A 27,738-nucleotide genomic window follows, 5' to 3' on the forward strand; every position below is an offset into this window, starting at 1 on the left:
GAGACAAAGGGAGCCATGAAACAAGGATTTAAAGCCCAAGAAAACCTTTTTCTCTCCAAAACCAGAATAGCTAGAACTTCATGAATTTATAACTGGTCACAGTGCAAATTGTTAAAATTATGAAATTAAAATGAATTGGACCTTTATTTAAGCATTGATTTTATTTAGGAGCACTAAAGAATCTACTCCAGGAAAGTGAATATATCGAAATAAATAAAATGCACAACCAACCCTCACCAAAAAAGGTATTTATTATGTAGGTTTCCCATTTGTAATTCGAAATGTGTGTGTCAAACATCAAATCAGTCAATTTTATTGCATGAGGAATAAAAAAAAAAAAAAGAAAAATAAATGTGGTCTCACAATGTTTTGGGCAGAAGATTATATCTGATTATGTGCTTTAACAATAAAGGGTCAAATTTTAAAAAAAAGGTACCAACACCAAAACCTACAGTAATAATTTAAATTGTAAAACTTCAGTCATTCCAAAACCAGTGTCCTTGCGAAGACACTCACCTCGAGCATTATACACAAACAGCAGAGCAATGAATCTATCTATGTTTTATACAACCTATGTCCAATGTAATTATCCTCATTAAAATCTTTTTTTCGAGGTTAATTCCTTACTTTCAGAAGCACACATAAAAGTGTAAAATATTACACTACAGCTATCAGTACATCATGTGTCCACAGAAATGTTCATCTTCAGAAAATACCAGAACATTGGATCAGTTCATGCAAGGAACAAAAATGATAAAACATACAACATGTGGCAGTAAAAATGAGCTTGACATTTGAATTAATACAGGTGTACAGTTTGCTTAAAAATCAAAATCATTAGAACTGAAGCTCACCAAAGGTCCCTCAACATCCAAAATATTCCACTTTAAGTGATTATCTATGTCAAGTCAGGCAAGATACAAGGTCTTGGCACAAGTTTAAATTAAATATATACATAATTAAATCTGTACAGTACAAACTGACATACAATGTCCTTTTGCAGATTCCACCCCCCCCCCCTCACTCTGATAAGCAAGTGTGCCTGCCACAATTCTACCAGCAAAGATACATGGCCTTACATTGGTTTCAACTACAACACGTTCAACAGCAGTTGTACTTTTTCCACAGAGACAGACAAGTTAAAATATGATCCAAGCCTGTTTAACTATTTTTCTGTCCATTATCGCAGTTTTATATCCCTCTCCCCCACTTCACACAGAGGTAACAATATAGGACCCACTCTCTGTTGTGTCTCCTTTAGAGTCTTTCTTTTTTACATTACTGTTAACCGGAGTAGGAATCTGAGATGGTCGCGGCGTGGTGCTGTCAGCACTGCTCTTCCTGGGGCTCGGTGTATAATTAAAAGGACTAACCCTGGCAGCAACAGTACCACCTGGGGAGCTGTGTTTGCTGGAGTTGGTCGAGCTGAAAGGCGTACGCTCAGCAACTGCAATTTCATGACCCTCCGTGGCTATGTTTGGGTTGCTTAAAACAGGCTTGATGTCTGTAACCTTTTTGTCAAGACTTTCACTACTCCGAACCAAGTTCAAGTTAGTTTCTGAACCGAGATGTCGTGGGGCTACATTCTCATTTGATGTTGGCTGCTTATGGTGCACTTCACTTAAGTCCCAATCATTGGGAGGTACTTTTCCTGGCAAACTATCAATGACTGGAGGTGTGTTTCCTGATGGTGACTTACTAGATCTAGGGTTATTAATAGGACAGTCTTCAATCCTCACCCAAACATCCTCAGTTTTCGTAACTGCAGCCGTCATCTGATGCAAGGTGCCAACATGGACTGAATCATTACTTGTATCTGGTAAGTCTAGAGTCATCAAGGGACTTGCTTCAATCTCTTTTATTTTCCTCCAAGTTCCTTTCCGTTCTAGTCCGCCCTCCTTGTTATGTCCAGGTCGCTGGGGTGGATTAGCTGGCTGGCGTTCATCTTCACTTCTGCCCTTTTCACTAGATTCAGATGAAGCAGAAAGTATGGAGGAGCTGCTTCCTGTTCGTTTCCAAGTCCCAACTCTTGGAAGAGAAGATGAATGCTTGCTGTGTTCTCTTTTCCAAGTCCCTGCTCTGTTAATTGGGAGTCTTGAGGGGCTCTCTGAATGGGATCGTGAGATGTCATGCCGTCTAAGAGACTTGCCATCTCCATTTTCTGAGGAGTTTTGGCTTTGAGGGGACTTTCTCCATCCACTTCCTTGGTAAGGCAGAGTAAGAGACATATCTGGTAAAGATGGGCTTGATACAGGTGTTTGTGACTGGCTAGGAGAAGAAGGAGACAAGGATTCAAAAGAAGCAGATTCTTCTAATTTCCTTTTAAGTGTTGGACTAGGGGCCTCCTTAATAAAGGTGGACTGGCGGACAAGTCCAGGTTTTTCAGATCGGTCAGACTCGCTCCCACTTGACTTTGTGGATGACATTCGAGACAACTCTGCCTTTTTTGAAGGGCCTGTAGCTCCGCACTGATTTAGACTTTTTGAGGCAGATTCACTCCTGGGAATACCACTCGTGCTTCTTGGCAACCCACTCTGCTTTGGAGGTGTTTGTTGGCCCAACTGCCTGCCCGGAGACGTGTAAGATATTCTGCCAGAACCTGATGGTTTGGAAGCAGCACCAGGTGAAGCAGTACGAGGTATCTGAGAGAATTTATTAGCTGGGGTCAGACCATTCCTACCTGGCGAGACAGAGGTGCGCCCAGGAGACTGCATGGGCCTTGTAAGGGAATGCTGAGATGGTCTAGAGGGTGTAGAATCTCTGGATCCTGATCGAGAAGAGGCTTTACTTGACCCTCCTTGAGAGGCAGGTGGTTCTCTGGCTGGACTGGGGTCTGATTTTGATGGGGTCTTTATGGTTCTAGGAGAGTTTACAGAATTTGGTCCCTGGGGTGGGGGTTTTATGACCTGACCACGTGCAGGAGGCTTTTTCGGAATAGGGCTGGTGCTAGGAGAACTGCTTCTCACTCCAGGTACATGAATCATAGTCCTGCCTCTAGAAACTACAGGAACTTGAGTTTGTCGCTGTTGAGAAGCCATGCTCTCAAGACTAGGCCGTGGCTTTCCAGTGATCAGACTTTTATAAACTTTCTTACCCCCTTTTAGGCTTTTGGCAGTGTCTTCCTCTTTCTTCTTTGTCTCTAAAGTGCTCTTTTCACCAGGTTTTAATATCCTTGGGCCTTTGTTGGTTGCTGGCTTATTGTCATCTTTATTTGCAGGCATGTGGAAAGGCGATCCAATGGAAATACCAGATTTGAGAGAAAGGATAGAGTCTGAATCAGAAGAGCCTTGTCTAGACAGACTAGCAGCTGCCTGGTGTAGACTACTAACAATTGAATTGGCTCCCTCTTGGATGGCTTTCCAGTCAAATGATTCAGAGTCTGGCGATAAGGCCTGCTCTGAAATAGGACTGTGTGTATCAGTGAGATCCAGTATGAGGTCCGGTTCTTCTGCTAAAATGCCATCAGCCAAAACACTTCTCTCCTCCTTAATTACCTGGTCATCACTCTTACTTCTTGGCAGTTGTTTCTTTTTCTTTGGCATTGCAGAACTGATACATTCTTGTAAAAGGTCATCCTCAGAATCAATACTGAGAGAGCTAAGGGAACTATTACGAGAGAAGCATACTGGGGTGTCCTCAACGTGAAAGGCTTTTGGTGCATAGCCAGAGGCTTGGGGCCGTGGCATTTCCACCTGAGTCGTGACCTCTTTGTGGGAACAATCTTTGTTATTATTTTCCTGGTCAATGTCACTTAGTGAACTGAGTGAGGAGTTTCTTGAGAAACATACTGGAGTGTCCTCAATTGAAAACTTTTGCTTTTCATCAGGCACAGTTCCTGTATTTTCTTTGGATCCTAGTGGAAAACTTTGCTTCTGAAGGGGTTTGGTTGGGACAGTCTGAAAGGCAATCACTCTGTTGGTGTTTCCAGATTGCTCTCCATTGTTCTTTAAGGGTGGATCTTTTCTTTGTTCTTTATCTTTTCGGAGCTCAGCCTTTTCTTTAGAAAGGTCAAGATCATCATCCTCAAAGTCAAGTGAACTCAGTGAATCATTGCGGGAGAAGCAATAAGGAGTACCCTCAATTGGTGTGTAATGATGCGGCGAATCAAAGGTAAAACCTGGGCGAACCCTTTCCTCAGCATTTGCAGGTTTATCTGCAAAATCTCTGGGGCCTGCTTTGGGCTCAACCTTTTTTGTTTCTATGTTTTTATCAGGAAATGATGCTCCTTCTGATAAGTTAGTGGGAGCATCTGGTCGCTTTAACAGCTTGACTCTGTACTCACTGCTTTGTGGCATGGGTTTCACAGGGGAAGTTGGCTTTTTCTTTTCAAAATCTTGTTGAACTAGATTGCCAGTGGCAGTAGGTGGGTGTTGAGGTGGATCAGACATTTTCTGCACTCTAAAAGGCTTGTGTATTTTACCTTTTGGCATTGCAGAGTTGATGCACTCAGCAAGAATATCATCACCTTCATTCTCAGTAGGCACACCCTGCGTGTCAGAAGATGCAACAATAGCTTTTGTTTCTGCACTCTTACCCTCTGGGACGGTGTCTCGTCTCTGACAAGATGACTCTACATGAGCAGCTGGAATGTCAACAGAAGCTAGCTCATTTGGAGGTGAATCAATAGTGAGGTCACTAAGTGATGTTGCTGTGGAGAAGTTAATGGGCGTTCCTTCGACACAATACACCCGAGGCATGTCCTCTCCATGAGTTAGTGCCACATGTTTCTGCTGTTGTCCTCTATTTTGTGAGGGAAGTAATTTGTAAACAGGTAGTTGACTTGGTTTACGGGCCACTGGTGGAGGTATTCTTGAGGTGGTTGGGGGTGTTTGTTTCTTAGGTTTTCTTGATGACTTTCTGGGCATGGCTGAATTTATACAGGCCTCCAAGATTTCTATATCATCATCATCATCAGAGTCATCCAAGATGTCTTTCTCAGCATCAGCAGTTGCTGGAGGCTTCTCTTGAATGTTTGGCTCTTTATTCTCCTCTTTCTCTGGTTCTGTCTCATTTCCATGGTCATCCTCATGAACTGGTGGCATTATCTTCAATTCAACATCCTTTTGTATAAATGGTTCATCCAGACTTAATGCACTAAGGCTGGAGGCACATGAAAATCCATCTGGTGTACTCTCTGTGGCAAAGTGTAAAAGTGTATCATTATCTGGAAGGACTTGCACTTTTTGCACAGCAGCATTGACAGCCGCATGCCTTGGGGCCATATCCCGTTTTTCAGAATGTGGGGGTACAGTAACTTTCTGTTTTATAGATGTTGAACGTGGAGGTGGTGGTGGCGGTGTCTTACTACGACTGGGAGGCATTGTTTGACCAGGGCTATCAGGCAGATCACTAGGACTAATTATTCCACTGACCATTCCGCTGCATGGTTCACTCTGGACGGAGCTTGCAATGGAGTGGCTCTCAAAACTCTCAAGAGAGCTGACAGATGTGCACCTGCTGAACATGAGTGGGGTCTCCTGTACATAATGTTCAGGGGGACTTTTGGGGGTCTGGGCACCACTCTTGGATGGTGATTTAGCACCTGATGAAAACTCCACTGTCTTGTGATGTCTGGAACCATCTCCATGGCCCACATGTGACCCCTGATGCCGTGGGGGCTTCATTCTGACATAGTGGCCAGATGACTGACTTTCTGTTGTGCGTTGACCTGGAACATTAGTGGTTTCTTTCTCAGAAACGGGGAGAGTTGGATAGTTACTCGCGGCATTAAGATTTCGCTTACAGCTCTCCATTTCATCTTCAGAGGACAAGGATGATAAGGAGCTCCCCCTTGAGAAACAGATAGGCGTGTCCTCCACACAATAGGTCTGCAGCGTTTCTTGATTTATTGTAGAAGTCTTGCAGGTTGCTTTTTGAATAGCTCTGCCAGGTCCTGGCCGAGTTTGAGCTGAAGACGGGTGGAGCTGCTTCTGCCTACTCTGATTCTTAATAGAGGACACAGAAGATGAACTGTCCTGGTTTAACTGGTCCTTGACGGAGCTCTGCGAAGACGGTTTTGAGCGATTGAATACAGTCTTCTTAGAAGAAGCATCAGAATACTTTAGACTGTAATCAATAGGTTGTTCTACATGGTGATCTTCATTGTATTTCATGCTGTAATTGGTAGGCTGATCATCAAGTTGTTCTTCTTCTGAATAGCGCTCACTGTAGTTAGTTGGTTTGTCGTCACCAAAATCACCCACAGTGCAAATCGTCTGACTCATTTTCTTATTAATTCCATGGCCAGAACCACTACTACTCTGTTCATTAGAACCCCTTGATCTGAATCCTCCAGACATGTCCTGTTGAACAAACCTCGGCTGGTATTTTTTAAGTTTATCTTCACTTTCCCCATTTCCCTCTGTGTATATTGGGTACCCTGGGCTCTGGGACCTAGGTGGTTTCTGATCAGAGCGTTTCATTTCATCCTCTAGGATTTTGGGTCTTGCCCACCTCTCATTCTGGCTTGGGCTTTGACGCCCAGAGTTAAGCTGCTCGTCTGAATACTTCAAACTGTAGTTTATTGGTGTGTCCAGATCTCCATCGTCATCCTCCATATGATTTGCATTGTGTATCTTATGGGCAAGGTCAGCCGGATATTTTCTATACACACAGCATTTGCTTTCATCATCCTCAGAGTAGGAATCCACTGACGGCTTCATCTGACCCCTTTTGCCATAGCCATCAGTGCTGTTGACACTATTTAGGCTGTCATTGGATGCTCTGTACTCCAGTTTGGGCATTGGGCAAGGCCTGCCAGATGGGTCTGGTTTGTTGTAGCTGTAAATGTTCTGGTGGCTGTGAACACTAGTCTGCCGTCTCACCATGTCATCCTGCACCATGTGAGGGTCAGGGGTAGAGCCTGTGGTTCTGTCCTCCAAGCCCAAGTGCATGCTTTGTACTTCCTCCATTACCATTGCTATTTGTGCAGCGGTAGTTGGAATCTGCATTCCCATTCTTTTACTGGTGTCAGGATCTGGATGGAAACCCCTTCGCTCTCTATCTAGACTCTTGTCCCTCTCAGCTCTAACATTGTCTGCATTTCCCCTGTTTTCCCGTGAAGATGGACTTGAGAGCACCGGTGTGTTCATGTACGGAGAGCGAACCCCAACACCACTGGTGTTATAACCATCCGACCTGCATACCCCATCATAATCACCATAGACGTTGTGCTTGTGTCGAGGTTTACCCCTGTGAGAAGCCTTAGGACTTAAATTGTCTATGTTATCAAATGTTTCAGAAAGATGCTGGGCATCCAGTTCCTCAATTAGTGCTTTCTGTTTTCTTACATGTAGTGAAGGAAGGCTTGAGCCAGGGGACATTATGTTGGCATCCTTGTATTTGGCAGGCCGATTGGCCATAAGGTTCCTCAGGGCTGCAGCGCTACCCATAGCAATCATTTTGTGTTTGGAGTGAATCAGGTTTTTTAGCATGCTTACTGCTCCCATGTCCCACAGTGCCTCTTGGTCCTTTGCATTTCGAGCAGAAAGATTCCACAGAGTTCCACAAGCATTGCTCACTATGGTCAAACTGTGAGACTTAAGGTGCTGAAGAAGTGTCTGCAGACAGCTGTTCTCCCTCAGGATTTGCCTGCAGAAATATCACAGATAAGCAAATATGAGCAATTACAGTAGTTCAATTGCAACAACAGCAAACATTTGCCTATACGGGCAGCAGCAGAATACAACTTCACCTGTGCTCTTCGTTTGTGGCTATAAGGCTCGAAACGTTCCTCAAGATGCCTCCACCACTTTCAATAATGGCAAGGGTGTTGGTTTGGCTTCTGTAGGTTAGCGTGCTGACTAAAAAAGCTAACGCCCCAGCAACAGAGCAGATATCAGCCTTGTTTTCAGTACAGTGAGCAGATAAGTTCCAAAGGGCACTCAGGACACTTTTTAGTGTGGATTCCTATGAAAAGAAATGATTAATAAATTAAGTAAAACAACTTAGGCATGTTACATAATAGACAATAATGATGTGTGCCCTGCTCCAAAGTATTTTTAATGGCATCTGTAAAGAACCCTTACCTTCTCAACCTCAAGGGCACACTCCATTAAGGCCCTAACACTGCCAACCTCGCGCAGTGTCTTTTTACTATTCACATCTGCACGCCAAGACAGATTTCTCAAAACACTGGCAATTACCTGAGTGGAAACAGCGTTATATCATATCATTGTGCACATTTTTACATGTGTTTGACTCATTTCTAATTTGTGTAGACTTGAGACATGGGTATGCATTTACTGTGTGATTCTGGAAGGGTACCTGCTGTAAGTCCTCACTCTCAGACTTCAGCTGAGCTACCATGGCCCTCATACAGCCCTTCATAGAGCAAAGAGTGGCCTGAAAATAAATTTAAGAGCATGTTAATCATAATGTCAACTGAGAAGGTACATTTAAAGAGTTCAGTTGATAAACAGGCAATAGAGGATGCTGATGACTACCTTGTTGGCTACATCCCCAAATGTTAGGTTAGTGAGGGCCATGCCAGCATATCTTCTTAGTGTAACACTGTAGTGGTCACTTGTAAGGCCATAGATCTCACAGTCCACCTGTAACAGCTCACCTATAGCCTGTAGCCCACCTACATGTAGTAAAGTCAACCATCCTCTTTTAAAACATCAGTCTAACAGAAAATTAGGTTATGGTATGATTAAAGGTCTAAGAAAAAGGCAATAGACAGTGAATCTTACCAAGTTCATTCATAGCATGTCTGTGCTCCTCATCAAAGGACAGCTTCATAAGCACACAAACTGCTGGGCAGATCTGATGCTCCACAGGGGAAGGCACTAGAATTAAAGTAAAAGTTCATTAATAAAAATACATTTTACATTATTCTTAGATTTTTTTAGTGGTTAGATTTATCTACAAAAAACAAAACAAACAAACAAAAAAACACATATGAAACACACCATTAAAATTGCCACACATTCCAAACTGGTCATTAACGCTGTATAAACTGTCCTCATGTTGGGAAGGAGGCAGACTTACTGGGGTTTTTATCCTGATCCACGCCTTGCTCGTGACTTTCCTGCCACTCCCAGCACGTCTCGCAGTAAGCCCTGATCTGCTCCAGCAGGTGCAACACGCGTATCTCCCGGCGACCCCGCTTGTCGTCAGGCTGCGAGTGGATGATGTTGTGCAGGGCGGCACTGGCCCGGGCACGGGCCTCCTTGCTGCCCCGTGAGTTGCCCAGCAACACTGAATCCTTGTCGTTGCCATGGAGAAGCTGGATGAGCAGGGGCAGGCAGCCGGACTGGCGCATGGCGATGCAGCTGTCCTGCGAGCTGGACATGGCCAGCAGGGTGCGGGACATGTCGTCCTTGTCATGCGTCCCCAGCATAGACAGCAGAGAGTACACCATTTCCACCTGGTCAAGCAAGTAAAGTGGAAAACAGGAGTGTTTTTCACAGGTATGCAGCCAGACTCTGATTCAATTCCACTATGACACTTTAGTCCTATACAGGGATTAAAAAGGTGCTTTAAGGTTTGCTGGTTTACCTTGGTGCCCAGATGACTGGTTAGTCTGCGTGGGACTGAGTAGCTCCCCCCACTACTCATTTCACTGGCTGTGTCGTGATCTACACGAGAGCTTTGTGCCTAGCAGACAATGAGTGTATTATAAAGTTAGAAAAATTATTACTTGAAGAAAAGATAAATGGTGAGATCCTGTAGCTCACCTGGTAAAGCAGGCAGAGCATGGTGATAGCATGATTCCCAGGGAGCATATGTCCTATCATACCGCTAAATATGCATGTCACTCTAGATAAGAGTGAATGCCAAATGCCATAAATGTGAACACTATCCTTAGCCTCTGGCCTAGTACGCTAGCATAAGGACTTCTTCCATGGAGACGATTAAGCACTAGTGTAAGTCTCTCTAGACAAGTGCCTGTGCTAAATGCTGTAAATGTACATACACCTCCAGATGATTTCAGGGAGTAGCAGTATACTGTAGGTAAAGATGTAGAGGGTAATACTTTCAGTGTAGTACTGAAGGTTTCCAGAGAAACAGGCTGTTTTGGACAGCGGGCCTTCATCAGCTGTGCAAGATTTATACACACATTATATATAGACACACATGGTTACACTTGTGTGTGTGAGAAAATAACCCCCCCCCCCCCCCCACACACACACACACACACACACACACGTATCTATGTAAATATAAAGTAACTTGATTCTTGCACCTAATCCAGTGATACAAGTCTGGCACCATCTGTCTGCAAAAAGCTACTGAACCTCATGGCAGTAAGCCAGAGAAAAGGTTTGCAATTCACAAAGGGCCTTGTGCTGGGAATTTGAAAGTCTCCCTAGGTTCCTACGGTCACAAACATTTCCATCGCATTTGCATTCATAGCATGAGCATTCAGGGCACACAGACCCCTGGCTTGAACTTGACAGTTTTTTTTTTTTTTTTTAAAGATGACTTACTTGCCAAATGTAAAAAAAAAAAAAAAAAAAAAAATTTAAATGCTTGATTCTTTTGCCAAAATGTCACTACAACAGAAACCAATTTCCCCAGTGGTGAGTGCATCGAAACTTGCAAGACTGCTACATGTAACCACTTCACTTACCTGAGAGCAAGCTCCACTCCCAGTGCCAGCGTCTCCTGATGCCTGTGCGCCCTCAGCTTGGGCTCCAAGTTCATGCTTGGCCTGAGAATGGGAGAGGAGGACAAATCAGAACGTTACAGAGTAAACAGCAACGAGGCACTGGCCGAGATAAGATGGACAGAAACACACTGACACCAGCAAATGGAAAGTGAGGAAGGGAGGGAGTGAGACCAAGCAAATGGTCTAATCATGTAAGAGAGAGAGGAGAGAAAGCAGTTAGTCAACGCAGGGTTGATATCCTGCAACAAAAGAGATAGGATAGGGTGTGTGTTATAATATAAAGCACTCATTGAGGACTGAATCACTGAGTACTTGTTAGAGAGCGACTGAGAGAGGGAGCAAGTGAGCGAGTGAGCGAGCGAGCAAGAGAGAGAGATCCAGTAGTCTCTAGGCTAGAGCAGCTGCAGTAGCATTCTGACGTACATAAACTGCTCTTTCAGCCTGCTGGATTAAGAGCAACAGAGGGGGAGGGAAGTCAAAAGGCATCCAACAGGATTAGCCCAATCAGACAAAAAACAAAAACGCATGTACACAAACACTGTGCAGATGTGGCACACAGAGAAACCTGCTAATATGCACATGACCAGGAACCCACTTTTGTGCACTGTGGCATATATGCATCTGTATCCCTCAATACAGCCTAATCCCTAATAATCACGATGTACGCACACTAATCCTAATTCAATACTTTGTGCATAAAAACCATGCACCCCCACTTCGAGCCTTATGGCCTCTGAGGTCTACATCTAGAAGCCAAGTCACACTCAAGAAAGTTCAAGTTCAGGCACCCAGCTAATCTTTACTTAGTAAAGATGCTCAACTAAAATTCAACATTGACGATATCAAAGCATGTAGTGTCTTCCCCCTGTAGCTACAGGACCAGATGCACAGTTAAAGACAATAAAGAAATAATAAGGGTCTATAACCACAATGAGATTTGAATAGCGGAACAAGTGGATTAAAACTGGAACAAGAATTGTGTAGGCCTCTAGTCCTCTCAGGGACTTTAATCTCCTTAATATCCCTGAGAGGACTAAATGGCTCAATAATACAATTACAGCTCCTGGAACCGTTAAAATCATCCAATAAAAACTAAAACCTAGAATCTCTGAGACAGGCCCAACCATAAAGGCTTTGTTCATAAATGTTAGTAACTCATTATAAGTGATTCTGGGGTTGATATTGGAACTGTTCTGCTGTAGTTCACCTTGAGAGTAAGGTGGCATCGATACCAAGGTTATTGGTTTGAAGCCCAGGGAGCACACACGCCATCACACTGATAAATACATGCAAGTCTGTCTAGATAAGAGCGTCTGCCAAATGCTGAAAATGTAAATCCTGTCTAACAAGGACAAAGGCCACTGCATGGAGCCTGCTGTTTATCTGCTTAAGTGTGCTGATCCTGTCCAGATGCAGACTGCTGGGAGATCTGCATGCTACCTCAGCTTCTGCCGGCTGGGAATGCAAGTGCTGCCGGATCCTCAGCATGTCTTTCTCTATCTGCTGGATCCGCGCTACCCGGGCCTGAGAACAGAACGAGAAAGGAACGAGAAGAGGATGAGACGAAAACGAGGCACGCGATGGAGAGCGTCTCAGGCAAGTCACCCTGAGTGGGCACCCGGTGTGGCTCACCTGCGCCCTCTTCTCCATGTCCTGGCATGTGCCCAGCTGCTCCTCCATGGCCGCACGGATCTGCCGGGCCTCGTACTCGAGCTGTCTGCGAGTCATGTCCGTTTGGAGGGAGAACTGCACAGCACACCCCAAAAATAATCAATATTTACAAAAAACAATCATCATTTACATATTCACATATTTCAGCATCAAACAACAAGTTCAAAAGTTCAGTCATCTGTATGTTACAATGAATGACTTTTCATGACCATATCCAGCACAAACTTACATTCTCAGTCAAGGGCAGGCTGTCAATCCTTTTGGTGAGGTTTTGTAACTGGGCATAGTACCAGTCCTTTTCCTTCTCTTCTTTCTCAAGCTCTGCCATTAACAAAGACCTGAACAGGTAAAAACAAATTTTAAAAAACAGATAAGCAATCTTGACATTATTACACAGGCCTGAAATATACAATTTCCCTGCTTTTCAGAAATAAGTCAAGATAATCTATGACAACTGGAAAGTGTTGCACCAGCGGTAAACACACCCCTCATCTTAGAATCCATTTTAAACTAATGTGTGCCCTAGCAGAAAAAACGCCCAAGCTCTGGAAGCTGTGACGTCATGTATCCATGCAGCCTCACCTCTCCTTTTCCAGCTCTTCCAGGTATCCGGCGCTGTCCCGGTCCCCATTGGCCACACCGCGCCTGGGGAAGGAGCTCATGGGGCTTGGACCGGGGCTGCCGTCGGCAGAGCGGCCTGAGCTGGAACCCTGCACAGAGGTCTTTGCCCTCAGCTTCACCCCTGGGAAACTGCTAGGGTCCAGGCTCATCTCTGGGGGATTGAAAAGGGATGCACTGAAGACATCTGGTAATATGAATAGCTAGGACTATATCTACTGGAAGTTAAATATAGTGGGTAAAAATCTAGGGGACAGTTAATTTTTTTTGCATGGGTATGCAGTACAATACAACTTTACCAAAAGACGTTATAAAAAAGGGGTATTTTTAGGGTAGTACTTGGGGACCTGCAGGTGGTCCACATTTTTATTCTGTTTCAGCTGCAAAGCCATCTCTGCCAAGTAATCAAGGGCTAGGATGTAGATTACTTCACACAGGCATGTTAGGACATGGAACTAAACGTGATGGAGTGAATCTGGCATTTCTGGACTTGCAGGAGGACTAGGGACTGAAAACCTGTGTAATAATCTAAAGCTGTATGCATGATGAAAGACATAGATCATAGATGTACATCTTGGATAAGATGGATTCCTGTGAGATGATGAATGTACAGTCCATAATTTTGCCTAAATATTAGACTGCAATGCAATAACTAAATAAATCCCTTATTAAAACAAATGTTGTACCTTTAAGTCTCTCCAAAAAGTCAATCTGCCCTTGGGAATCTTTTGAGTCTTCTTCAATACTTCCTTGGAGCTGCTTCAGCACCTCCTGCATCAGAGAAGCATACATTTTTTTCTTCTTTGATATGACAAACACAGAACCTGCATGTGTCTGTCTCAATCTTTAGATCTCAGACATCAAGCAAACTACTGCACTAAAAGGCAGCAAATGTTTGGTTCTTTCTGCTTGTGTGTTTAAAAGTGGCTGTTCTGAACAGTAAGGTAAAGAAAACATCCACCGAGATGCTTTGAAGTCCCCAGAAACAGCATCTCTGGCAGGAACATACAACGGCTTCGAAGCCGCACAGTTGTGCACTTGCTAATCGGATGTCTTTGCATGGACAGCAGTATTAGGTATTAAGTGCACCAGTTTTTCCAAAAGGAAAAAAAGCCATCTTTATGCCATCCTGTAAGAAACCTCTATGCCCTCGAATTATTCCCTTGAATTCTGCAATACTAGACAGACAAGCAATGCTGACAAGACCTAGATCTCAGGGAAGTGTTAGAAGGCCTATAGGCCAAGCAGTGAAATGCTTGATGTGTGAAGATAAACCTTCTGTTTAGGTCTGGAAATACCTCTTATGAGCATTTCCATTATCATTTCATGTGTAACACAGATGACTCTGCTCAAACACAGCATCTTAAGATTCTCTCAAGTCAACCAAAAACATCACCAGGTGGAATCATGTTTGGACCATAGCTACATGTTTTTCACTTCTCAACAACCCGCTCATCTACTCAACCGTCACAAAATGCCAGTGCTTACTTCTTATCGAAAGACCAACGTCAGTTACAAATACTGAGTCACTCTTTGTTCCATAAAGCATACATTCTTGCGTACTTACCACCACGCACTGACAGACCAGGAGAAAGTCTGTTACTTCTCTGCATCTTCACAGTCACGGCAAACAACATCCATTAATATTCACCATGTCAGAACATAAAAGTTTCATAAACAAACGCTGGTGATGACTCTACGTCCAGAGGACCAAGTCTGACAATGTAATCAGGAGAGAAAATTTCAGAAAAAGCCCCCAGCAACGCGACCGCCTCTCAGGAAGAGGCCCTTTCCTCTGGTCCCATCCGGCTATGCTGCAGCATCATGAAGAATACAGCTGCTTCCCATTCAGAGTGCCCTTCCAAAGGCTTGGGCTGGAATGGCTGCAGCCCTCTGACCCCTGTAGCCATGCACCGTTGGCCAGGCTGAAAGCCGGAGACGCCCAGCAAGAAAAGGTCAGCCCAGAGCGAGCCGCTCGCCTGCCTTCACTTGGACGCCAAGCAAAAAATGGGAGAGCAGCGTGGGACGGGCAGTTTCTCGCAAGTGAGTGTGACAGTTCTGAGGAGGCTCTGGAAACAACAGCTTCATTGGGGGGGGGGGGGGGGGGTCCTGTCATATGATGAAGGACCTCCTACCCAGCCCTGAGTCAGAGAAATATACAAAACAGACGGATGGCAATACTTTTCTCCTTTTAGTTGGTTTTGGTTCTGTTTGACTCTGTTCAATATTATAAGCAGACTTGTTTAGCTAAAAACAAACAAACAAACAAACAAACTGTTAATTACAATTATCGAGCCACATTACAGGATCCACATTAGGGGAAATTCTGTCTGGCGCTCATGGTTCAAAAGTACAATTTGGTTTTCGCTTGCACAGTTCAATGTCATAGATGGTGTCAGCTTACACTGATCCAGAAGAGACACCAGATGCCCTTGAACGTCTTTGTATCAGATTCTCTCATGCATGGAGGCCCCATACGCTAATGGAAATCAATGTGCTGTGGTATACATCTGTGAGGAAGGGAGCTAAGAATTTGGGAGACATCTGACTCTTCTATTCTGAGCATTTTTCCTGCCATGAACACAGTCAACAGAGTAGCAAGATGGGGTGGGGGGTGGTATTGTTTGTAAGTGTAGGGTGATGGGTAAAGTGGCAGATTAGGGAAGGCCCATATCAGTCATGGCGATAAAGCTACAATGTCCACAGACAGGATACAATTAGGATAAAACAAGTAAGGTGCTGGAAAGCGAAGAAGGGTGTAAAGGACAAAAACTGTAGCTCTCAACCTAGGAAACTAAAAACCATGTTTTAGCTATGAAAAAAACCCAGCAAGATAGTAAAAAATCTTTTGAATTATTGCACATGTCGATAGGATTTGCTTTGAACTCATTTTCACTCCAATTAAATACCAAAAAATATTACAAACATTAATAATTTCCCCACTTATAAAACTGTAACATCTCTTACAAAATACAGTTATAGCTCAGACAAACCTATTTTGGTGCAATGACTGAGTTGGCTTCAAATCAATGCCTCAGCTTATGAAGGCTCTGTACAGGCTACTCCTATTCTAAGTGGTGAGATCAGAACAACTCTGAGTCATGTAAGTGGAGAGCCTCATTGTGTGATGAGGTGTTCACAGCTGAGCATGAGACCATGGAAATGGGATTCCTCCAAGGCTCCGATGGGGCTGCCGGAACCACACTTGCCACACTCAAAAACACTGAACTAATGCAGCCACTGCAAACACTGGCTCCAGCCACAACAGGACACTTTAGATATCATAAATGATGCATTCCTGTGATCCAAGCCCATCCCAATGGAAAAGCCCCTTTGGCTTTAATGACAGCACATTCTGAAACTGACAGCAGGCCTAAATGTGTTGTTCACATCAGATTATCGTATGTCAAATGATGGACATTTATTAAGTATTGTATGCTGCTGGACGGAGGTCTATTGCATGATTTCCTCTCTAACCAGGAGTGACCAGTGTATAATTCTGGTGAGGCAGGAGTAAAATGAGGGGAATTCGACAGCCAAACTTCTTGTCTGACTTGAAAATTCTCTAACATACATGTGGCCATTTCAGAACTAAAGCTTTGTGCTCTGGACACACCGTTTGCCAGTGCTAGGCAAGGAAGTGAACTGATGAACACGAGATGTTTACTGTCGGTCTGCAGATGTTTGTCTCCAGCACCCGTGGGTATGAGGAAATGGCTGCGGGACAGAAAAGTTGCATTCATCAGGGAAACAAAGCCAGGAAGGGAGTGTCTCTAAAATAAACCTAGAGGAAGAAAAGCACACAGCCCATTAAAGAACGCAGCCAGAGTGTGAGGAGGACAGGACTAGGACGTTAGACAGGCGGTGCTACCCACGGCAGACATCATAATTGCAATATTGTGAATTTCTGATGACAACATGTAATTAGCTTTAGATTAACTCACTTTCTCCTTTGGCTAAAGGAAATCACTGACTTGACAAAATGGACAAAGCCCAATAGTACTACAGTAGACAGAATATAGACAGAAATCTCTATGAAACTACAATACACTGAAAATACTGAATGTCACAAAGGAAGACAGAGGGCATCAAAAAGCCATTTCTCTTACAGCCATGCACAAAAAGAGAAAATACCTCAAAAACATTTTTTCTATTCCAGGTTATAAACTAAAACTGTATTTATTCTTTAACCTGATCCAAGATCCTGATTTGAAAAACAACAAGTAAAAAAAATAATAAAATAGAACGGATATTTAAAAGTCAAACGCATCAAAAAGAACAGTGCACTGGCCTGGGCTAATTTTTGCAACCTTAAAAAGGCAGGGGAAGGCAACTGACTAGCCACAATCTTAACATCTGTCAGAGCTAAAACTGCATTTGGCCAAAGCAGCACTTGATTAGTGTTCCAGAGGCTATGATTACTCCTAGGGTTGACATAACCACTGGCACTGAGAACAGCTGAATGTGCCCACACGGAGAGTTCACATGGAACAGCAGGTCTCCCAAATGTGGGCGTACTCGTCCAAGACCTCTTACGTAACTTAAGCATGAACGGTGATTTAACTTCTTGACTCTAGACAGATGAAAGCAGATCCCTCCTCCTTTCCATTAGCACACAAGAGATGACAGCATCTTACTGAAAGGGATGAGCTGGAGAGAGCCCAGACTGCAGAGCCGGCTCCTGACAACAGAAAAGCGTCGAGTAGACGATGCTGACTGCAATAAAAAGTCCCTCCTCTCACAATAACAGAATTATGGGCAGACGTCACTAATTACTCTCTGTAAGGAGAATGAAGTGAGGGATATGAGAAAGGTAAATGGAATGCAAACTGATTTGGACCGTAATATACACATAACAGCTAACATAGTAACTTACAGTATAAACACACAAACATGCAACATACTAAAACAAAAAAATAAATAAAATCAATCAACACACAATAGTCACAATGATTCTATGATTCACACAGCATATGCCACAGACCACATCTTATATTAGACCACATCTTCAGTACATAATACTGTTATTATTATAAGTGACTTAAAATGTCAATTATTTTTACTTCGGGTTTCCCCTCTGCATCTCTGCCAGTTGTTTAACCAACCAAAAATGCTCCCTTTCCCCTTAAGAGTCCAACAACGAATGAACATGTAGCCTGGTAATCTGCTTCCGCCTCAGAGATTTTCCCCTAGCAACACCAAACGCACATACATTAAATTTGCCTGTTTAAAAGGTACTGGCACTTCTCAAACATGACATTATACAGAATGAGATTCAACAGTGCACTGTTCAAGTGAACTTGTCGAAAGCAGCACTTTGAAAATGATCTAATAAGAGTCACACCGGACAACCTGAGGCAAATGTCTCAACGCGTTCAACTCAGGAGATCTACTTCCTGTCCCACATCCATGAGCCCTGGCTGAAGGCTGCCAGGTCATCTCAAAAGAAATCGTTTCCCATCTAGCAGGCTGGCTCCTGCACTTCAAAAGCTCCCCAAGAGTTCCACAGAGCCCTTGGTTCCGGGCTTTAGTGAAAAGAAGGGCATTCAGGTTGAAATGACGGATCGAGGGGAACGTTTCGCCACGGACGGCTGGATGGAAGACTAAAGGATGTACAGTGACAAAATGTCCTTTGATGACTGGGCCCACAAGAACTGGAAAAAAAAAGATAAATAAGAAGGTTTCTTTTGGACTACAGCGTTTTGATGAAATTCTGAGTGACGTGGTCATTTAAAGCAGACAGAAAGCTACAAACTTACCTTTTTTTTTATGCCAATCTCGGTTTAATTTAGGCCTGTTGCTCTATAATTCATTGCCTATGTGATGCATGTAGAATGCAAACATAATAAAGTCAGTATAGACACAAGCCACTCAACATACTCTAGAGGCAGCTGAGATGTTACATAAATCCACTGGCATGGTCTACATGTCCTGAAGGCATTGCTGAGACTGAATACCCATCTGAATATGAAATGGCCAAATATTTAATTGCCTTCAAAAAGCCTTGGTATATAATGACCATGAATAAACAAGCAAAAACTTGACTAGCATGTCCCCTTCATTTTTGGAAAGCATTGTTTTAACTGAAATGGCTCCCATCCACCTTTTAAAACTTCACTTACTATGCTGCTCGACAATTTAAAAAGCTCACCATTTGCATTTTGCACAACTATGCATTTTGAAATTTACCTTCATATTAGAAGCCTCAGTCTCCAGTTTAGTGAGGTGGTTGGAGTTGTCCTCGAGCTCTTGTCTCAGGTTGGAGTTCTCCATCTTCAAGGCCTCCACTTGCTTCAGCAGCTGGTCATAAGATGCTGCAGCCATCTTGAACTACCTCTTGACCTGTAAGGCAGAGGCAAGATTCTCTGAAGCACTGCGTTCAAAGTTCCTCCTTGGGATTAATCATGTGTTGCTAATTAATGTACAACCTTTGGTGTCCCATATCCTTGTATGCACCCTATCCTGATACCAAAACAAAGAGAGAAAGGTACATAGCTGGAAGAATATGGCAAAACAAAAGAGAGAAACAAGGCAGATAAATAAATGTAGCAAAAATGTGAACTAGAACCTTGCAAATGGAACATGAACTCAGTAGTCTGAGTCTTCTGTTACTTTTATGTCTAATCTCAACTGTGTGAACATTGACTGCGATGCAGATCAGCACTTCATGCTCCTATACATTTCCCTAGCCTCAATACTGGCTATGAGCCTTAAACAATTAGCACCTCTCTCCAAACCAATGACAGCTCCACAGGAGTCATGAGAAGAACTCTAACCACGCATGAATCATGTGTGTGTGGACCACAAAAGATCTCGAGCAATTTTCCACCCACTTGGCAATCTAGGATCCGCTAACAACGCCCGTCTCAGCAGCAAGTGGCAACGGAAAGAGACAATTCAAAGTGGGGAAGAGACAACTCAAACGAGCAAAATCAGTGCAGTGCAGCTTCCCAAGGCACTTGGGCACTGCTCAAATCTTTGAATTTTTAGCCCAGCTGTGGTGGAGAGGTTGGGTGAAGAATGTAAACAAAAAAGGGAAAGAAAGAAAAATGGAAAAAGAAAAAAAAATGCATCACACTGATGCCACTATCATGAAAAATATGCGTAAATGATCGGCTGGCTGGCTTCCTGTCACAGGGAGTTTTATGGAGTCACCATATTGTTACGATACTGTTTCTGTGTGAGCTCCAGGGCTGAAACAAATATGCCTGGAAAATGTCCACGGAGGAGGTTTTGTGGGTACAGGAATGAGTGATAAAAAAAATATGTTTACAAAGTACTTGACGACAGGCTACATCACCACTATGAAATGAAATGACAAACAGCTTAGTTCAGTGAATTCCACCAAAGACAGTCTACACTGGCTGCAAGGAAGAAGTCAAACAGACAACCTGAATGTGCCAGTTGCCCAATTAATAGGACCCCATCAACCCTGCATACAACATGTGAAATGAGTGATGAGGGAAATTTCACACAGCTTCAAGAGTATGCAATATCCACAAATCTGTGTTGTAAATTCCAGCTGAGATGGGGGTAAAGCAGGCAGTTTCTGCCACTTTTCACTTAAGATTTTTGAACTTCTATTAAAAGATATAAAATGAGGACTACGGGGAAAGTATGGAAAAAATAACAAATCTACCCTTATTCTGATGATGTCTCATGGCAGTAAAAAACAATGATATTCACTGAGATTGAGTTAAAGCAAGTGAGTGGCAAAGGTTTGTAAGAGTAATTCTAAACCCTCAATGTCTTCATTACTTGGTGTCTATCTTATGACAGTTCTTTCCATCATACTCATAAAATGGCCACAACATGATGGATTAAATTATTACTTCCCATGATAAGACCCACTAGTTTCACAACTAATCTGTCTTGTGATCTGCTCATGCCCACAAAGATAAACTACGTTCAATAGATTTTACGCAAAAGAGGATTGGACTAAACAGATCCTCCAAAACTAGACTCACTGCTTTACAAAGGCATAGATGAAAAACAGGAGTTGGCTCCACAAAACTACCCCCAGCCTCCTCCTACTATGGTAATCCCAGCGGTTATCCCTATACGTTATCCATATGATACTGCAAAAGAAGGCAGCACTTTACAAATGGGGGGGGGGGAAATCACAAGCAGAAGCAGCCAACTGCCACAGAAATCTGCTGACACACATCTGCTGACACACATTCGGTGAAGAAACGTAATGTTTGGCAGCAAAGAGACAAAAAAATGCATTATGAATGACCAAATTCAGACGTCACTGATTAGTCAAGCATGAATTCATATTATAATCCATTTAAGAGCCACGTTGTTTTAGAGATTTGTATTACAGAAAACATTATCAAGGAAATAAATTTAGGGATGAGAGGTACATTTACAAAAACCAACAAGGAGGAAAGGCTCTCCTTCTCTAATAACGAAAGGCAAAGCAAAGCAGCTAAAATGGTCGACACCACGACAAAAGGTTTAGGAGAGGAAGGGGAGTGAACAGCTACTAAGGGGGATAAAATGACACCAAGAAGGGGGCTTTGCAGATCTTCATGAATATTTCATTAGGGTTACCCTCTTCATGCAATTAATGTGATGTGCAGATAATGCAGAATAAATAAATAAATAAATAAACCCCACACACCCTACTTTGACCTTAATTATTCTTTCAGATCCTGTATAAATTGCAAGCGATATGCATTTTGATAGGTTATCTTTGCATTTATGGTTGTCACTCGAGTTGCAGAGTGCGCACGTATGTGCATGTGAGTGATAATGCAGAAACACTGCAAGCCTGATTCTAAAAAACCCTGCAGTCAGCTGCAAGAACGCAAACGCCCTGCCCCTCACGCCATAAAGACATTGCTGGCACCTACTTACTCTCAGCAGTGCACACCTCAAGCCCCCATTCTCAACAGCATAGATCTTGCCCTGGCAACAAGATCGCCAGAGAACGGCGCAAGGGCAGATCCTGAAAAATACCACTGCCACCATGACACACCTGCTTTGTTTTAAGCATCCCCGGCAGTCAGAGAAAGACTCTCTCCCTGCCACCATCTTAGCTATGAAACCTTACGATGCATCTTCAGTGCAATGCCCCACTGATTGTCATTTTTCCCTACCCTTCTCCTATTTGGGCCATCCTTTGCAAGACCTATGAAGACCACTTTTTTTGCAAAGCCCTTGCATTCTCTCAATAATGAAGCAAGATGCAGAGTATCCATGCACATCCCCCACACCCTCCCAGTCTGTCTCTCAACAACCATCAAAACAAAAGGCTTAGAGGAGCCGCCTTGCTATTCATGCAAACACACTACTGCCGCTCCCCGAGGAGGTGCTCCTAATTCCAGCGAAAGGACACTAGGAAAGACCTGTCTGTACGTTTGCCATCTCCTGTAAGAGTGGAAAAGGAGAAAACCTACCCCATTTCGATGCCAGTGACAGCCTCCATCCCATATCCCCTTCAACTGTGTCATTTGCATGGGAGCATCCAGCCAGCCTAGTCACATGGGTGCAGCACAAGCCAATAAGAAGGCGCGCCTGTCAAGGCCAGTGTTGCAGTGGCCGATGCTGGCTGGCCTGCTTCCAAGCCAACACACAGCTGCTTTCCCTGGTGGACCCGGGTACCCGAGAGGCGGAGAGTGAGGGGTGACACATCATAATGGTTGACGGTCATTAAAATGATTAATAATCTAAACTGATCAATAATGCGAAGTCAAATTATATTTGTATTACAGACCTGATTAATATTGAATGCACTGTTATAGAAGCTTGTAAATGAAATAAGCTTACATCTAACACTATTTCCAGGTTGTCTTTTCATCTGAATGTAAAAAAAAAAAAGAATTACTACACAGCCACACATTTACAGCACATCCAAGGCAAAAAGTGCTCTATTCTCCATCTGATCTCCAAAATTTAATCAAGTTAATAAAAAAAAGCAAAACAGTGTGTATGATTTTTTTTTTAATATAAAGCTATGTAAAACTAACATTTGTTAACACGAGTGGCCCAACTGCAACTTCAATGTCACTGTGCACTTCGCAGAGGCTGGAGGTCGTGCAGAAAGAAGCATGGTGACTCTGGTAAAGGCAGCAGAGCTCAGTATTTACATTTAAGGCATTTAGCTGACGCTTTTATTCAAAGCGACTTACAATTATGACTGAGTACAGCTTGAGCAATTGAGGGTTAAGGGCCTTGCCCAGGGGCCCAACAGTGGTAACTTCACAGTGGTGGGGCTTGAACCAGCAACATTTCAATTAAAAGTCAAGTACTTTAACCACTGAGCTACCACTGCCCAAGAAAACGCAAGAGTTCCATCTGCTAGAACCATGCACACTGGTGAAATTCTGTGCATAAAAACGGTTCGTTTCACTGCAGGCTACAGTAAAAGGCTCCTAAATTATGACTGTTATTGCAGAGAAATATATTTGCATGGTTCATATTTCTAGGTCTCATCATGACTTCCCCATGCTAAGCACACATTGGTGTCATCTTAAACCAGCAGAGCAAAGTCAAAGTGAATTTGAGGGCGAGTTCAGATTCACCAATGGCATTTCTACAAAGAGGCTGAAGGTTACTAATGAACACTGCCAGGAGTTTTGAATGGGGTTATACTGTTCTCAGTCTTTCTTCCCACAGTATCTATGTAAACAGCTGAGAGTGCCAAATGACAGCACATCATCATATTTTGATGTCAGAATGTATTGCTGGTGTAACAAGGTAAAGATTAATGATTTCAGGTATGATGCATTTTACTGATGTTAAGATTCCATTTGATTGTGATATTAATAATAATAATAATAATAATAATACAGTTGTCAAACTGGTTTGGCTCAGAAAAACAAATGTGATTTCAAAAGTAAAGATATCAAGATAAATAATCACAAGTTTAAAAACACAACTGCCTTGTTATAAACCTAAACAGCACCCGGAGGACAGCAGACTTTAAGCACATCTGCTGACCTTCAAATTCTTATTTCAAAGTAATAAGTGACGGTAATAAAGATTACAGGAATTGTGTAACTCAAATGCACACATTTGACTCAAACAGTGACTCCCGGTTAAATCATGACATTCGAAATTCTAAGCATAGTTAAAATTATGCCACTCAGGATAATGTGGAATGAGTTCTTAGTTGCCTCATTAAAGTTATGCCAAGTCTCTTTCAGTGAACTCAATGGCAACTAACAGGAAAAGTCCAGCAAAAATAATGCAGTGCCTGTTATACACTTGCTGTAAATAACAAGCTGTAACAGCTATATCAGACACTCACAGAGGTCAGACAATTTATTAAAACGCCCCCCATCCAAAAAAGTCAAATCTGACATTATGGGACACTTGTAAGAAGCACCAGAGGCTGGATGGGATGATCACAGCACACAAATCTTTGAGCATTTTTGAAGGGCTCATCAACATATTATAAATCTCCAAGATACAGATATTGCAAATGCCAATATTAGGATAGGCTAAGGATTATCAAACAATAGCCTACACTGCGCTGCCCCCACACTGGGGCATACTTCCTATTTGGTATGTTGACTTTTAATTAATATACAGCTGTCATTAATTCTAGTTCTAATTAATTAAGTCTGTCATTTAACTACAGAACTGGTTATTTTTTTAATTGTGCATTTTCTGATACTGATCACAGCATTACTCCCATCCAGAGAGCACTGGTACTGCTTTCCACCTGAGCAAACATACCCATTTTAAGCTTTGCTTAAAAATTGTTAACATCAACAACTATTGTGTGCAAACAAAAATGACAAAGAGAAGCTAGATAACTATCAGACATGAATTTGGGAACAATTAGGGATTCATTGCTATATAATTCTGAACATACGCTAGCTAAATGAACAAAAATCACCACTTTATCATTAAACCTCTTAGATGTGTGCATGTCATCTTTTGCTGTGAATTAGCCATTATGTAGCTCATCAGCGGTTAGTTTCTGTCCACAGGAACGCCATTTGGCTGGATATGAGGGACGGGACTAACAGACCATTCATAGTGCAACAGTGATTTTGACTCATGTAAATATTAACAGCATTAACATTAACAGCACTGCCATGCCCTATAAGCCTGTACCAGCTCAACACCCACTACCATGTCAGGATTAGTGCTGTGTTGAGAATGGTCTGCCACACACATTACTTCCCGGTAGCAGTGGTCCTGTGATGAACAGGGTAGCAGATGAGAGAAATTTTTAGTTCTGTCGGGATTAAAAAAGTCATATAGAAGTGCAAGCCCTAGGACTACATATTTTTATGCACTGGATTGAATGGGAGTGAATTTAAATATGACACTAAACAGATCTTAGCCTTGAGCTCACACTCAGGGTATTTGACTCTCCTAGTGACCCAATATGGTATGATGATGGGAATTTTCCACATCTGTAGAGACCAAAGGGCCTGGTGTAGACAAGTTGGAACCAGGTAGGCCTCCAAATAAAATCCTGAAGTAATAACTGCATATTTGTTGGGGGAAAAAAACAAATGACATGAACCATTCTAATCGTCACAGAAACTTTTAAGTCAAATGTATCCCTGTTTTAATGACAAAGTTGTAACTGAAATTCAAACTGCTCGGAAAACACTCTGCCTGCTTTCCAATGTACCGGAGTTTCGGTCTCAAGTCTGCCTATAGCCTACACATCTCTTGTCGATGATGTTAGTACCATTCCAGAGCCATTGTGTATTATTGTGCATCACTGATACTGTAGCAAAAAGTTCAATGCAGAATTAGATCTTTAAGAAATGCTCTCCCTGAATAAGTCCTTGTCAGCATTAGGCTGAATCACATTCAATGGCCTGGACTTTTTTTTTAACTGGGGGAAATGAATAGATGGCCTGGAAGGAGGAGGATGTACTGTGTTTTTTTCCTTTTCATGCAAATGAGTTCTGAGTCTCTGAAAGACTTGAAAATGAACATTGGCATGGGTCCTTGTTCAACAGGCCTTTCTTATGGCTGCACTCACTAGGAATGTCCCACACATTATTCCCTGTGTGGGAAAATGTTCTATGGGAAGTGATACACAATTAAAGGCTGAATAAGACTGAAAAGACTTCCCCCAAGGATTCAAAGTATTCCTTATCTACACTGGTGAAATTTCTACCACTTGTTTATTGTTACTGAGAAGCACCTTCCAAACATATTTAACATTGAGAAATAATCCAATACAAAACAATACTTTCAATAACTCGTTACTTTATTGACATGGCTCCACCTAACTGGCCTCAAATATAGTATATCCTCTATTAAACTGTCTTTTGCAGATGTAAAATAAAGACACTTTTGATTAAATGCAGAAAAATTAGTGCAAGTGCATCCTAAGGTATATGGGTACAATTAGATCGTCAAAAACATTCAGATTCATTAAGAAAAAGAATATAAAGTGTAATATCCATGTTAAATGTTGACCACCTTTGATTAAATGAAAGCCAGGTTGCAGTAGGCATCAACCGAAAATGACACTGGTCCAGTAGTTACCACACTTCAGTGCTCTACAGCGAAACACTAGGCTACTGATATCTAGCTACCGAAAGATGTTTCAGGCAGCGTCGAGAACTTTACTCACATGAAGACCTATGTGAAATGTAATGACTTTACCCATCAAGTTCTACTTAGTTATAATTCTAAACATAAATAAAGATTACATTTTTGAATGGCGTCCGTCTTCTTATGAGTGACACTTGCCTAGCTAGCTTGCTTGCTTGCTTGCTTCACACATAGGTTATAGTGCTGCACCTTAAAAACAAAGGCGGGGTATCTTAGCTAGATTTGAACGGCAGCAAAAATAAATAATTCCCTATTCCCCCATACTGAATTATGGGGGAATAGGGATCGTAGTCCAGAGGAGTAACCGGTCACAATCGCTCTCTCTGGCTATGTTTTAAAGCTTTAGTTTTTGAAATATCAAAGTAATATTAAACAAATAAAAGTAGTAAGACACCTTGTAAGTCCCCTTTTTCCAAACACCCGGCCGCTGTTGTTGACAAACGTGCTGTGATAAGTCTGAAGCCCTGAGACAGTCTTCAACTAACCTTAGCTGGCGGTGTTTTGGTGAACTTTTACAGGACAGTGTCGGTAGGCTTCACAGTCACTTGCTTTCGTGAGAAACCAAACGGGCATCTCGCCAGGAAGAGGGGTAGTTTTGAGCATTCCCGATATAGCTACCTCTGAGTGAGGGTTTCCTGGAGCCAGCCTGCTGAATATCGAGTAACTTCGCGGATACACTTCCAACCTGACCCAGGGATCAGAAGACCACACTTGACTAAAATCGCAAATCTAAACAAACATTAAGATAACTCCACTTGGAGACCTGGATAGCTAGATAGCCAACATTCTGAACGAACCGAGTGGAAAAGACGAATTGAAAGCGTTTTAATTTTATTATGACTTGTGTTTGCTAGCAGACTAGCGTTAGCAAGGTAAAGTCTTCTTACCTGCACAAACATTCGTCCACTTCACCAAGTCGCTCGACTCTAACGCTCTGTGCAGAAATTATCCTGTAAAAACATAATGCTCACCCATAAAAAGAGACCTTGCCCTGGTCGGTTATAAAATCACTTCTCCGCGTTTCGAACAAAACTTTTTCTTTTGTGTCTGAATTTTCCCCTACAACAAGCGTTTAGCCTGACCATTACGCCATGTTGTGAATCGTCAGTCCACTCGTGCGCATGCGCACTGAGCTAGCGCTATAAACCACGGCGTACCAAGCGCTGAAAGCGAGGGACATTTAATAATAACCAATAAAATAAAACTACGGCACGTATATTAATGCGGTTGTGTAGCGTTTTCCTCGTCTACAGTAACATGTGATCACTTAAGTGACAATAGGTGGTGAACGA

General features: G+C 42.7%; 1 protein-coding gene across 6 annotated transcripts; it reads right to left on the reverse strand.

Annotated features, from left to right (window-relative positions):
- Positions 1 to 233: 233 nt before the first annotated feature.
- On the reverse strand, positions 234 to 27,570 carry apc (APC regulator of WNT signaling pathway). Of its 6 annotated transcripts, XM_081702146.1 has the most exons (18): positions 27,334 to 27,570; positions 26,932 to 27,131; positions 26,545 to 26,635; positions 19,094 to 19,246; positions 13,591 to 13,675; positions 12,869 to 13,058; positions 12,516 to 12,624; positions 12,248 to 12,361; positions 12,056 to 12,139; positions 10,577 to 10,657; positions 9,502 to 9,600; positions 8,992 to 9,370; positions 8,694 to 8,789; positions 8,445 to 8,584; positions 8,266 to 8,343; positions 8,028 to 8,144; positions 7,694 to 7,908; positions 234 to 7,590 (listed from the first exon to the last, which is right to left on the reverse strand). In XM_081702146.1, the coding sequence occupies exons 4-18, from the start codon at positions 19,226 to 19,228 to the stop codon at positions 1,212 to 1,214; spliced, it is 8,301 nt and encodes a 2,766-aa protein (XP_081558272.1). In that variant the 5' UTR covers positions 19,229 to 19,246; positions 26,545 to 26,635; positions 26,932 to 27,131; positions 27,334 to 27,570; the 3' UTR covers positions 234 to 1,211. The 6 variants fall into 6 exon arrangements, with proteins under 6 accessions (XP_081558272.1, XP_026859243.3, XP_026859242.3 ...); XM_027003442.3 differs by lacking the exon at positions 26,545 to 26,635 and having other exon boundaries at positions 27,065 to 27,131; XM_027003441.3 differs by lacking the exon at positions 26,545 to 26,635.
- Positions 27,571 to 27,738: the final 168 nt, after the last annotated feature.

The sequence above is a fragment of the Electrophorus electricus genome, chromosome 19 (genome assembly GCF_041902795.1).
Source record: "Electrophorus electricus isolate QZ-2024a chromosome 19, ASM4190279v1, whole genome shotgun sequence".
Lineage (NCBI taxonomy): Eukaryota > Metazoa > Chordata > Actinopteri > Gymnotiformes > Gymnotidae > Electrophorus > Electrophorus electricus.